At 37.5% G+C, this 15,156-nt stretch overlaps 1 protein-coding gene across 1 annotated transcript in view; it reads left to right on the forward strand.

Moving 5' to 3' along the window:
* Positions 1–2,350: 2,350 nt before the first annotated feature.
* The window catches only part of LOC136024702 (palmitoyltransferase ZDHHC16B-like), a 44,684-nt gene continuing 31,878 nt past the window's right edge, over positions 2,351–15,156 (forward strand). Inside the window, exon 1 of the mRNA XM_065700119.1 lies at positions 2,351–2,484. Within this exon, the coding sequence (XP_065556191.1) occupies positions 2,392–2,484 (93 nt within the window). The 5' untranslated portion in view covers positions 2,351–2,391. The remainder of the gene's footprint in view (positions 2,485–15,156) is intronic.

Here is a 15,156-nt window from a genome sequence, read left to right on the forward strand (position 1 = left end):
TAAATAAAAAAAAACAATTTTTTTTTGCTGAAAGTAAGGAGCGACATTGAAACTTAAAACGAACAGAAATTACTCCGTATATGGAATGGGTTGTCCCCTCCGCAATCCCTCGCTCTTTACGCTAAAGCTTTTAATTGTTTTAAAAAGTAGAACTGTGGCAAAGAGTCAAACTTTAGCGTAAAGAGCGAAAGATTGCGGAGGGGACAACCCATTTCATATACGGAGTAATTTCTGTTCGTTTTAAGTTTTATTGTCGCTCCTTACTTTCAGCTAAAAAAATTAGTTTTTTTTATTTAATTTCTGAACGTTTTTGAATTAATGCATGTTTGGTTTTGGCTCTCCGCACATAAATTATTAAAATGAAATTTGTATATTAATTCTTTTTTTTGACAAAATCGCTTTCTCTTAGTTTTGGTCAGACGATTTTGACAAATAAGGGGCGGAGAAGGAGGCCTAGTTGCCCTCCAATTTTTCGGTTACTTAAAGAGGCAACTAGAACTTTTAATTTTTAACGAACGTTCTTATTAGTAAAATATATACGTAACTTAAGAATTAACTTACGTAACAAACTTTCATAATCTTATATTTTATTATGTATACGAGGGGGTTTGTCCCCTCGTTAATACCTCGCTCTGTACACTAAATCGTAAGTTTGTCCCAATTCTTTAGGAATGACCCCTGAATCAGAAAGGCCGTAGAATAAATAGTTGAAATTACTAAAAATACTTTAGCATAAAGAGCGAGTTATTTATCTCCCGCTAAATATCTCGCTCTTTATGCTAAAGTCTTTTTAGAACCCCTCGTATGCATAATAATCTCTGTTCGTTTTAAGTTTCAATGCTACTCCTTCCTTTCATTTGAAAAAACGTTTTCATGTTTATTTTTCATTGTTTTCTTATAGTAATGCTAAAAAATCTTGCGCCCTTTTCATTGAATTTTCCTTCCCCCATGACTGATTCCTCCAAGGAAAGATCCTCCAACATAGCCCACTCCCCTCAGCCCCACCCCCAAACAAAATAAAATCCCCCTGAAAACGTCTGTACACTTCCCAATAACCATTACTCTATGTAAACACTGGTCAAAGTTTGTAACTTGCAGCCCCTCTTCCAGGGACTGTGGGGGAGTAAGTCATCCTCAAAGACATAGTTATTAGGGTTTCGACTATGTTGAACAAAATGGCTATCTCAAAATTTTGATCCGTTGACTTTAGGAAAAAAATGAGCGTGGGAGGGGGCCTAGATGCCCTCCAATTTTTTTGGTCGCTTAAAAAGGGCACTAGAACTTTTCATTTCCGTTAGAATGAGCCCTCTTGCGGCATTCTATGACCACTTGGTCGATACGATGACCCCTGGGAAAAAGAAAAAAAACAAATAAACACGACTTCTGTGATTTGTCTTCTGGCAAAAAATACAAAATTCAACATTTTTGTAGATAGGAGCTTGAAACTTCTACAATAGGGTTCTCTGATACGCTGAATCTGATGGTGTCATTTTTGTTAAGATCCTACGACTTTTAGGGGTGTTTCCCCCTATTTTCTTAAATAAGGCAAATTTTCTCAGGCTCGTAACTTTTGATGGGTAAGACTAAACTTGATAAAACTGATATATTTAAAATCAGCATTAAAATACGATTCTTTTGATGTAGCTATTGATATCAAAATTCAGTTTTTTAGAGTTTTAGTTACTATTGAGCCGGGTCGCTCCTTACTACAGTTCGTTACCACGAATTGTTTGATACTATATGCTTAGCTATGAATGTGAGCTAGTTTCTCAAAAAGCTACCATCCAGAAACAGTGTTTGGTGCTTTAATTTGTTTTTCGGTTGGTTTTATAAAGAGGTGGAAAGTTTTTAGTATCGTTTGTGGTTATTTAAGATAGCTTGTCCTCAGCTTATTCTATTTATTTAAGTGTTTATTTTATTAGTTTATCATGCATATATTTAAATTTTTGTTTGTTTTACTTATTGGACTTAGTCTGAGACTCAGTATTTGACAGAATCTTTAGCAATAAGAAAAGTCTGAAACTTGGTCTAAGACGGAATCCAGCTTGTAATGTCTCTATCAGAGGCATCACATAAAATAGTGTGTGTGTGGGGGGGGGTGTAATTTCTCAATATTTTCAGCCAACCAGTGAAACAAAGTTTAAACGGTAAAATTTAGGCGCAAACCCCTGGTCTCCATTTAACAGATTGAAAAAAAAATCTTTAAATTTAATTTCATTAGAAACTCGTCCTCAAGTTCATTATCTGTAGTTTATAGATTGGAGACTAGACACTTTTGGAGAATCAGCTATGATAGATTCGCAGACCCTGCCATCTGCCAATTGAAGACTTGCTACCGGATAGACTGTCGGCGAGATATTTGAAAATTAGATACCGAGTTAATTTTCCTAAATGGAGATTTCTGAAAAAATCATGGGTTTTGGTGACAGTTTTGCTGATCAAATTTTCAGAATTGTAGATATTGTAGCTCCCTATTTTGGGCCAGTGAGTATCTTAGCTCTGTACCAATAGTGATATTTTATTTGTAGGCATACAGAAAAAACTGAGAGGGAATAGTGAATCTGGACTTAACTCAGTTAAAGATAGGAACAGGCGCACAATTAGTGATGAAAAAAGTTCTAAAGAGGGCTTCAAGTGGTTTTATGCTGTAATGAGTTTTCAGTATTAGTAGCATAATCCCAGGCCTAAATCCTGTTTAATAGGCCATTAGCCTAGTTAAGGTTTATCATAGCCTTAGGTAAAAACCAGATAGGCTGTTAAAATTAGGTAGTGAACATTTAGAATAAATGATTTGATAAGGAAGCGTGTTAAGAAAACATAGCAATATATTTGTATTTTGAGAATTTTGACAGCAGTTCCCCTATACTTTAGCCCCTCCCCCCTAATATACAAATGTTTTGTTATGTCTGGCCCACATATTATATTTGGCCTAGCATTGTTGTGTGTTAAGTGTGCAGCAACAGTTATCCTAAAGTATAGGCTATGTTTGCCTCAACTGTAGGACATGGCCCTGAGGAAGAAATAGAGGTTTCCTTCAATACACATATATAGATGACAATACAAACAAGTAAAATATATGAGTACACAAAGATAAGTTTATTGGGGTGGCTTAAGGATGAAAATTTCCAATAGACAAGTGATTTGGTCTTTACAATACTCTATAAATAAATTACTCTATTAATAACCAAAGAGTTACTAAATGACCTCCTTCCATCCCATTTTCTATTACATACAGTCCAAATTCATGGAGAGAAAAAGCATTCTGTCTCAATAATATTTTATTTCCCTTCTTTTCCTCTAGAAATTTAATGAATATTATACCACTATTGACTGTCTCATTACACAAATATATAGTACAAATCATATATTTTTGTGTGTTTTTTCTTTCACAGTTGATTCAATTTTAGGGTACACAGGTTGAAACAAGAAGACCCTTCTTCTTTTGGTTGCATGGCATGGCAAAAAATAACTTCCATCACAAATTCTGATTTGATCCCTGAAAAGGACCTTAAAAGTGACACCTTATTCCTTAAAGTACCATTGACAAGCAGAAAATGATTAAAAAAATTATGTCAACTAGGCCTACTTTAAAACCATCATAAATAATTATTTATGTCAATAATAAAAATATATTGCATAGAAGGAGCACTTAACCCCCCTCCTCCCCCAGATTTTTAATACCAAACATTCACAGTATTTTTTTAGAATAACATAATTCTTTTCTCCCTGCTGATTGATTAGGCTACTATTTATTAAAAAATAATGGGTATTAGTCTAGTGGTTGACCATTTTTAAAGCAAGCATGCCAGTGCTAATGTAATAAAAGTAGCACCATTAGATTCTTTATTGTATATTGTTTCTAAATATCATGATTTCTTGCTTTACAATATCCCCCCTTCTTCTGATAGTCCCATATGTAGCCTTAATAATGCACTTCTCCAATACTTGAATTTTATGACAGATCTTTAAAGTAAATCTGACCCTTGGATATATAAGAAGAACTATCTTAAGATTATATATATATATATATATATATATATATATATATATATATATATATATATATATATATATATATATATATATATATATGAAATTATATCACTGGGCTGTAAACTTATTGATATCTTTTTATCAGTGATATATTACTGACATATTTCTTTTTTATTTGTGTTGCATATGAATAACTGCCAATACTAATGATAGAATTGAACAGATTCAACATGTACCCTAATAGCTCTGAAGTGCAAATTAAGGTAATCATTGGTTATTTGTGAAAATGGGATCTGAATTCTAAACCTTATGGCATCCAGTTTTGATTGTGGGTGATTGGAATGCTAAATATAAGTTTTTTTTTTGTGAATAATTAAAAAAAGATAGAAATGGGAGATTTTTTTTTTGATTAATAGGTAAATCCTGCATATTATAAAGTAGAAATTTCATTGTTATATCTTTTTTTTAAGTTTTTATTTGTTCCTAGGGCTATTTCTGGGACCGCCAGGGTTTGCATTGTCAGAAAAGCAACCATGATATTGGTGCTGGGCATAGTGTAACATCCTCCTGCTTACTATGTTGTGCATGTGCTTTAGCTTATGTTTTACTACGCTACGCTTGTGCTTATATTATGCTTTACTTTGCAGATTGTTGTAACCTGGGTTTCTAATATACTGCTTAACAATTGACAAGACGGACAAGACAAGATCCTGCATATTATAAAGTAGAAATTTCATTGTTATATCTTTTTTTTAAGTTTTTATTTGTTCCTAGGGCTATTTCTGGGACCGCCAGGGTTTGCATTGTCAGAAAAGCAACCATGATATTGGTGCTGGGCATAGTGTAACATCCTCCTGCTTACTATGTTGTGCATGTGCTTTAGCTTATGTTTTACTACGCTACGCTTGTGCTTATATTATGCTTTACTTTGCAGATTGTTGTAACCTGGGTTTCTAATATACTGCTTAACAATTGACAAGACGGAAATTTCTACATGGTGTCAGAAAAATGGAATCCACTGTCCCATACCCTGAACTTAATTGGGAAGCAGACAACCTCAAAGAAGCTTGGAATAGATTCAAAAGCCATGCAACACTCATGTTTGCAGGCCCCTTGAGTGGAAAGACAGAGACTGTTCAATGTGCATTTTTACTAATATGGCTTGGTGAGAAAGGACAGGACATCTTCAGCACCCGGTCTCTTCACTGAGGCTGAAAAAAACCGTATTGCAGTGTATACGCAAAAGTTCGATGAATACTTTAGTCCATCTGCAAATCCAATCTTCTCACGTTATGTTTTCCACAAACGGGATCAGAACGACATTGAAACTGTGGAACAGTATGTGACAGATCTAAAACTTTTGGTTCGTGATTGTGAGTACAGTGCTGCAATCCGTGATGAAATGGTACGAGATAGACTTATCTGTGGAGTTAAGTCGCCAGAGATACGTGAAAAACTACTGCAGATGGGACCAACACTAACTCTTCCCCAAGCAATCACACTGCTCGAGCCCACACAGAAACCCAGGCACAACTAAAGTTGATGTCAACAGCAGCGACATCCAACCACGAAATACAAATCAAGCAGGAAATCGACTTCGTCCAGTATAACAAACAATCCAAAGGACCTGCCAGACCCAACATAGCGAGAAGACAAGATTGCTATTTGTGTGGTGGGGATTATTCACCCATGCACAAATGTCCCGCAAAAGGGAAAATTTGCAGCAAGTGCAACAAAATGAACCATTTCGCAAAAGTATGCAGAAGTGGAAAGAAATCTATCAACGCGATCGAGTCAAACAGAGCAGACCCAAATGATGTAAGGTGCAGTGATGATGAACTCTTTATTCACGAGGTGTCAATAGAAAATGCAGATGACCAACCCTACTCAGTCCTACGCATCGAATAACAAATCAGCGTCAGATTGGGGCTCAAGCCAACATCCTCACAAAATCTCTACTGAACAACATCAAGCCTAGCCCACAGATCCACCCTACCCTCCAAATCCTTACCAGTTTCTGTGGACAGAAGATCCCAGTACTTGGTACTTGCCAGCTCTTTTGCTCCCACAACAATGGTAACAGTGAGCTGCTTACCTTTTTCATAGTAGAAGAAGCACCCACACCAATCTTGGGATTTGTTGCTAGTCGTAAGTTGCAGCTGATAAAATGCATCTTTACTCTCAACGAGTCATCAGACGACCTGTTTACTGAATTTGCAGATCTCTTTGATGGAATTGGGAAATTGAGAGGTGAATGCAAGATTGTTCTGAAAGAAGGAGCACAACCAACAATCCAACCAACGAAACGCATCCCTGTTGCAGTCCTACCAAGGTTCAAGGAAGAACTAGAGCGTATGGAACGCCTAGGTGTCATCGAAAAGGTCACTCACCCTACAGACTGGGTTAATTCTGTTGTTATTGTCGAGAAACTAGACAAGTCACTTCGGATATGTATTGACCCGCATGACCTGAATAAAGCTATAAAAAGGCCACACCATCCTATGCCAACCTTTGATGAGGCTATTCAAAAGCACGAAGGAGCACAATTCTTCACAAAACTTGATGCAAGGCATGGGTACTGGTCTCTAGTCCTTGATGAAGAATCATCAGAGCTCACAACATTTGCGACACCATTTGGGAGATTTAAATTCAGGAGGATGCCCTTTGGCCTGATTTCCGCTCAAGATGAATTCCAGAGGCGAATGGAAGAAGCGTTTGAGGGGGTACCCGGATTCTCAGTCATAGTTGACGATATCATAATTTCAGGAAAATCCGAAACTGAACATGATGTGAACACACAAGCCGCACTCACCAGAGCCAGAGAACGGACAGTAAAATTGAATAAAGCAAAATGCATACTCAAGTCCGAATCAATACCTTACTTTGGTCATGTGATCTCTAAGGATGGCATCCATCCTGATCCGAACAAAGTTAACGCACTGAAGGAAATGCCCCGACCACGCAACCGCGAGGAACTTCAGACACTATTAGGGATGCTAAACTACCTGTCCCGTTACATCCCAAATCTATCATCCCAGAACGAACCACTACGAACTCTATCAAAGCAGCATAAGTTCGTATGGGAAGAAGTACATGACAACGCGTTCGATACCATTAAAAAATCAATATGTAGCACCATATCCCCTTTTAATCCCTCAGTTGGTAACCTAGAGCTACAAGTTGATGCTTCCAAATCAGGCCTTGGAGCAGTCCTTATTCAGAACGAGAACATCATTTCGTTTTCCTCCCGCTCATTGAATACAACAGAGCAGAAATACTCTCAGATCAAAAAGGAACTTTACGCCATCGTTTTTGGAATTCGTCACTTCCATCAGTACCTGTTTGGCCATAGCTTTGTTGTAGTCACTGACCACAAACCACTTGAAACGCTTATTAATCGACCAATGCAAAAATCATCTCCTCGTCTCCAAAGAATGTTGCTCCAGATTCAGCCATATGATCTTACAGTCATTTTCCGGCCTGGTAAAGAGATCCCAGTCCCAGACACACTGTCCCGCCTATACCTTCAAAGCCAAGATGAAAGTCTACAAAAAGAAATTGAATCATATGTCCACTCCGTCATGAGCCTCACTCCCATCAGTCCGGCAAGGCTATTGCAATTGAAGAAAGAAACACTCTTAGACCCTATCCTAGCATGTCTTGCACACACAATCAAATCAGGATGGCCATCAACAAAAGCTCAAACACCTTCCCTCATCGCACAATACTTCAGTTCCAAGCATGAACTCACTGTGATTGATGGAATCATTCTAAAAGGAGATCGCTTAGTAATCCCCAAAATCCTCCACCCTGATATCTTGCACAGCATACATGCTTCCCATCTCGGTATTGAAAAAACGAAGCAAAGAGCTAGAACAATCGTTTATTGGCCAGGGATGACTGAAAGTATCGAAGAATACATCAAACGTTGCCCAGCATGCCAAGCGTACCAAAGGAACAACCAGAAAGAATCTCTCAAGCCTCATGGTATACCTAACCACCCATGGGAACATGTTGGAATAGACATGTTCTATCTGGAAGGAAGTCACTTCCTCGTTACGGTTGACTATTACAGTCGATTTTTCGAAGTTGACCAAATAGGGACAGCTGCCTCATCCCATCAAGTCATATCCCGTCTAAAAGACCATTTCGCAAGGCATGGGATCCCTCACATCATTACTTCAGACAATGGTCCACATTTCAACTCCCTTATATTTCAAGACTTTACCAACAGGTGGTCCATTGAGCACAGAACGTCGAGTCCCTATCATGCCCAGTCGAACGGATTGGCAGAGAAAGCCGTTGGAATAGCAAAAAACATGATAAAGAAGACCCGATTTTGCAGAAGCGAAATGAGCAATGCCCTTCTTGAGTACAGAAATACCCCAGTAGACGGAATGGCGTCTCCTGCCCAGCTATTAATGAGTAGGAACTTGCGATCAACAATACCCTGTACCCTTGAGCATCTCACTCCCAAAATAGTTCCCAAATCTGAATTTGTGGAAAGTCGCCTGGAGTGCCAACTAAGACAGCAAAAGTACTACAATCGTCACTCAAAGGACCTTCAAGAACTGAAACAAGGGCAATCTGTGGAAGCACAGATCCAAGGAAAATCTTGGGAACCAGCTGTCGTGTTGCACAAACACGAACTGCCAAGATCGTACATCGTGCAAACTCAAGATATGAAAGCATATCGTCGAAACCAAAAATACCTGAGAATGTCCCCAGATGACACAAATCTAGAACAATATCAGCATTCCAACTCAAATGGGGTACCGCAGTTGAGCTCCACATCATCTCCAAGCGCGTACTCAACCCCGTCAAAAAGCCCACCCCCAACTGTCCTTATTCAAGCCCCAGGGTCAAGCCCAAAAGTCAGTAGCCAAATTCAGGACGAAGTACCGCCACCCGCCATGACACGCCTTGGGAGAATAATCAAACCTCCAAAAAGGCTTAATTTATAAGTTGTCGTCGTTGTTGTTTTTTTTTTCTTTTTTGTTTTTATTTCCTTTCTTTTCCCTTTTTGGGGAAGAAAGGGTGGATACACGTAAATGGAAGATTTTGGTTAAGTTTTGTTGTCATGTTAAAGTGTCCAGAAGAAAGGAGATGTAACATCCTCCATCTTACTATGTTGTGCATGTGCTTTAGCTTATGTTTTGCTACGCTACGCTTGTGCTTATATTATGCTTTACTTTGCAGATTGTTGTAACCTGGGTTTCTAATATACTGCTTAACAATTGACAAGACGGAAATTTCTACAATAGAATATCAAATGGTACTGCCTCTATTGGTTTACCATGTTTCATTTGGAAGTGGTCAACCACTAAAGTGATACCAAATAATATTGCAGAAAAGAGTTGTATAGTCAAAAATATCATTTAAATGTGTTGACTATAGTAGCCTACTCTGTATGCTTGTCCATTAGATGGGGAGGGTTAAACTGAAGCAATACACTTTTAGGAATGAGATAAGCAATTATGATAGTTTCCAGAATTTCTGGTAACAATGATTTAATGTGGAGCAAAATATCACTTCAAAGAAGCACAATAAAAATTACAATGAAAGTGATTAGTAATTTTGGGAACACAACAAACAGTGTGTTTTCATTGATCCTTCCTAATTAACATACAACTTTCAAAATTTAACAATACTATTTCTAAAGATGATAATTGTTGCTGCCAAATTAAGTCCCAGCTCCCCCCAGTGATGCCCTAGATTTCACAAGGCTGCTGACTTTTCGAAAAAGTTTGGTCAAATAACCAACCCGAATAATGGTTACTTATTAAAATCTCTTTCAACAACAATAATTTCTCCTCAATCAATTTTAGAGAACAAATTCTAAAAATGTGGTCAGTTGTGGATATGATTAAACCAATTTTTACTTGGCGAGCATGACTGGAGAAAAACGACAAAAATCTGTTATTGTTAGTAGGTTTTCTGTAAATCTTAAAATCCAGACTATTTTCATTTTTTAAAAGAAGGTCATCCAGAAAAGGAAGTTTATTATCCTCTTCTAATTCTATTGTAAATTTTAAATCCCCTCCCCAAAAATTAAGATGTTGTAAAAAACTTTTTAATTCCTCCACCCCATAATTCTATACTGAAAGTATGTCATCCATATATCTCCCCCAAAATTTATGTTTTAAAAAATATGAATCTAACGCTATTGTTTCAATATTTTCTACAAAACAATTTGCTAATAAAGCACTTAAAGAGGCCCCCATGGGTAAACCATTTACTTGTTCGAAAACCCCCCCCCCTGAATTGAAAAAAATAAGAGAACATGTTGCACAACCTAACTAAACTCATAATTACATCGACTTCCGAAACTGTTTCACCACTAATTAAGCCCAAATTTCTTAGTATCTTTCTCTCAAGAAGAATTTCTGCGGCTTTTACATCAATACTCGTATACATTGACACTATGTCGAAACTTGAAATTATAGAATTTGAGGAAATCTCAACTTCTTTTAGTTTTTTTTTACAAGTTTTGACGAATTCTTAATGTAAGAAATTTGTGTAGACATGAGTGGTTTACACAATGACACTAGCCACTTACTCAGAGCACTTGTTGGTGACTTGTTACTCACAACAATTGGTCGTAATGGCAGATTTGGCTTATGTATCTTTGGAAGTCCATATAATTTAGGGCACAAAGAACCTCTTGGTAAGAATTTGTAGAAAAGTTGAGGTGTAATTTTCCCTTCTTCCTTTAAACTCTTTAACTCGTTCTTAAACTTCTTTGTGTATGAGTCCGTCGGGTCAAAAGAAAGTTTTTTATACGTTTTTTCATCTTTCAGTACAGCGTTTAATTTTGAATCATAGTCCTTCGTGTCCATTACCACTAAAGTGTTACCCCTGTCTGCTTTTGTAATAATAATAGATTCATCCCTTCTTAAATTATTAAGAATCTTTATTTCTTTGATAGAATTGTTAGAGATTTCTGGTTTTAAAGCAAACTCTGACAGGGTTTTAACTGTAGAAGCTCTTACTAGGCTCATATCCTTGATTAGGAATTAATATTTTCTGATGAATTAAGTCTCATTAGAGCTGAATATCTCACTATCAGGCCCAAACTGAAAGAAATTGAATGCAATAGAAATAAACTAAGTAAACATAAATAAACTCTCGTTTGTTCGAATCTATCGTCCAAGTTCTACAAGTTTTATCAAGACCGGCAACTTAATAATACATTGATGGACCAAACAAACTAAAAACTTTTATAATGGACGGGTGAGACTGATTTTTAATTGTATCGATGGGCCTTAACCTGGTTTAAAAAACGTGGCTATTTTTCTCCCCGTTAATAAGGGTAATAGTGCGATTGACTTACGAAAATATGTAGCAAAAAAGGCAGACCAATGGAATTAAAGCACATTTTCTACACAGAAGTACAGGAAAGTAATCTCTGCTTTGCTTTACCTCAGTCCTCCGAACTCACTTAAAAATGTGGGAAAAATTTTGCAGGCCTATACTCATACGAAGTCTTTAAAAGTGCGTAAAATTTTCTAAAAAAAAACTCATGTTTCTGAGTTAATTGGGAAGACACACCCTACCTCTCAACTAATTTCTCACATTTTCTACACAGAAGTACAGGAAAGTAATCTCTGCTTTGCTTTACCTCAGTCCTCCGAACTCACTTAAAAATGTCCACGTTCACTAAAATCGTCCGAATACCCCAGTTTCAAGGCCGTATCCAGGATTTTGTTCGGGTGAGGGGGTGCAAAAAAATTGTATAAAACGCAAAAAATGTTTAGATATTTTAATTTGTGTCGCTTTTTTACAAGTCGGACAAAATCACGAGGGAGGAGGGTTCAAACCGGGTAACCTTTCTGAATACGGCCCTGTCCAGCACCCTTCAAAAATATGGGAAAAATTTTGCAGGCCTATACTCATACGAAGTCTTTAAAAGTGCGTAAAATTTTCTAAAAAAAACTCATGTTTCTGAGTTAATTGGGAAGACACACCCTACCTCTCAACTAATTTCTCACATTTTCTACACAGAAGTACAGGAAAGTAATCTCTGCTTTGCTTTACCTCAGTCCTCCGAACTCACTTAAAAATGTCCACGTTCACTAAAATCGTCCGAATACCCCAGTTTCAAGGCCGTATCCAGGATTTTGTTCGGGTGAGGGGGTGCAAAAAAATTGTATAAAACGCAAAAAAAATGTTTAGATATTTTAATTTGTGTCGCTTTTTTACAAGTCGGACAAAATCACGAGGGAGGAGGGTTCAAACCGGGTAACCTTTCTGAATACGGCCCTGTCCAGCACCCTTCAAAAATATGGGAAAAATTTTGCAGGCCTATACTCATACGAAGTCTTTAAAAGTGCGTAAAATTTTCTAAAAAAAACTCATGTTTCTGAGTTAATTGGGAAGACACACCCTACCTCTCAACTAAATTTCTTTGTAAATTCAGGAAGGTCTCGTAACTTGAAAGTTCCGTGGTGGGCTGATATCAGAGTGAAACAAAATCCCCACCCCCTCAAACGGCAATGGTGAAAATGTAGAAGGAAAGGATAAGATTAAAAGACGCATTTAGAAAACAACGTTCAGCAATTACATTTAAAATAGGGGGTAAATAACTTGTTACTAAACTTAAAATAATAGTTTAAGTTTATTACTCAGGCTTTTATGGCACTTTGTATCTACCAAATGATATATAGCGATCGCAAATTCTGTCGGTCTGTCGGTCCCGGTTTTGCTAGTTTAGGCACTTCCAGGTAAGCTAAGACGATGAAATTTGGCAGCCGTATCAGGAACCAGATTAAATTAGGAATTGTCGTTTCCACGATTCGACCATCTGGGGGGGGGAAGTGGGGGGGACGGTTAAATCGGAAAAAATAGTAAAAATTAGGTATTTTTAACTTACGAACGGGTTATCGGATCTTAATGAAATTTAATATTTAGAAGCATATCGTGTCTCAAAGCTCCTGTTTCAAATCCCGACCGGATTTGGTGACATTGTGGGGGGGGGGGCTGGGGAGAACCTAAGTCTTGGAAAACGCTTCGAATAGAGGGATCGGGATGAAACTTGGTGGGAAAAATAAGCGGAAGTCCTAGATACGTGATTGATATAACCGGGACAGATCAACTCTATTTGGGAGAGTTTGGGGGGGGGGGAGTTAATTCTTAAAAATTTGAAAAAATGAGGTATTTTTAACTTACGAAGGAGTGATCGGATCTTGGTGAAATTTCATATTTAGAAGGACCTCTTAACTCAGATCTCTTATTTTAAATCCCGACTGGATCCAGAGTCATTGGGAAGGGGGAGTTGGGGTGAGGCGGAAATCTTGGAAAACACTTAAAGCGGAGAGATCAGGATGAAACTTGGTGGGAAGAATAAAAGCAAGTCCAAGATACGTGACTGACATAACCGGACCTGATCCGCTCCGGATCCGGTGGCATTGGGAGAGGTTTTTTTGGGGGGGGCCAAAATCTTGGAAAACGTTTAGAGTGGAGGGATCGGGATGAAACTTGGTAGGAAAAATTAGCAGAAATCCTAGATACGTGATTGACATAATCGAAACAGATCCGCTCTGTTTGGGGGAGTTGGGGGGGGGGGGTTAGTCCTGAAAAATTAGAAAAAATGACGTATTTTTAACTTACGAAGGAGGTGATCGGATCTTAATGAAATTTCATATTTAGAAGGACCTCGTAACTCAGATTTCTTGTTTTAAATTTCGACTGGATCCAGTGTCTTGGGGGGGGGGAGTTAAGGGTGGATGGGTGGAAATCTTAGAAAACACGTAAAGCGGAGAGATCAGAATGAAACTTTGTGGGAAGAATAAAAACATGTCCAAGATACGTGACTGACATAACCGGACCATATCCGCTCTCTTTGGTGGAATTGCGGGGGAGGGAGTAATTAGAAAAAATGAGTTATTTGTAACCTACGAACTGGTGATCAGCTCTTAATGAAATTTGATATTTAGAAGTATCTTGTGCTTTAGAGATCTTATTTTAAATCCCGACGGAGACCCGGTGACATTGGGAAGAGTTGGAGGGGGAAACTGGAATTCTTGGAAATTGAAGTATCTTTATCTTACGAATGGGTGATCGGATCTTAATGAAACTTGATATATAGAAGGATCTTATTTCTCAGATGCTCGATTTTTAATTCGAATCGGATTCGGGGACATAAGGGGTTGGAGGGGGAAACAGAAATCTTGGAAAATGTTTAAAGTGGATAAATCGGATGAAACTTGATGGGAAGAATTAGCACAAGTTATAGATACGTAATTGACATAATTAAAATGGATCTGTTCTCTTTGGAGGAGCGGGTGGGAGGGTTGATTTGGAAAAATTAGAAAAATTGAGGCATTTTTTACTTCAGAACAAGTGACTGGATCTTAATGAAATTTGATATTTAGAAGGAACTCATGTATCAGAGTTCTTATTTCAAATCCCGACCAGACCTGTTGACATTGGGAGGAGTTGGAGGGGGAAACTGGAAATCTTGGAAAACGCTTAGGTTTTAAAAACTCAAAATGAACGGAAATTATTACGCATATGAGGGGTTCACCTCCTCATAATACCTCGCTCTTTACGCTAAAGTGTTTTTAGTAATTTCAACTATTTACTCTACGGCCTTTGTGATTCAGGAGTCACTCTTAAGAAATTGGGACAAAATTTAAGCTTTAATGTAAAGGGTGAGGTATTGACGAGGTGGTGAACCCCCTCATATACGTAATAAAAACATACGAATATAGACGTTCGTTACGTAAGTTAATTCGTAAGTTCTATATTTTTTAATATTGAAAACGTTCGTAAAAAATTAGAAGTTCTAGTTGCCTTTTTAAGTAATCAAAAAATTGGAGGGCAACTAGGCCTCCTCCCCCGCTCCTTTTTTTCTCAAAATCTTTCGATTGAAATTCTGAGAAAGCCGTTTAGCCAAAAAAAAATTAATATGCAAATTTTGTTTTAATTATTTATGTGCGGAGAGCCAAAATCATAACATGCATTAATTCAAAACGTTCAGAAATTAAATAAAAAACACGTTTTTTAAACTGAAAGTAAGGAGCGACATTAAAACTTAAAACGAACAGAAATTTGTATATGAAAGGGGCATTTCATCCTCAACGCCCCACTCTTCACACTAAAGGTTTTTTCTGTTTTAAAAAGTAGGGCCTATAGTTAAGAGAAAGAGTCAAACTTTAGCGT

Source organism: Artemia franciscana, chromosome 3 (assembly GCF_032884065.1).
Source record: "Artemia franciscana chromosome 3, ASM3288406v1, whole genome shotgun sequence".
In the NCBI taxonomy this organism is placed as follows: Eukaryota; Metazoa; Arthropoda; class Branchiopoda; order Anostraca; family Artemiidae; genus Artemia; species Artemia franciscana.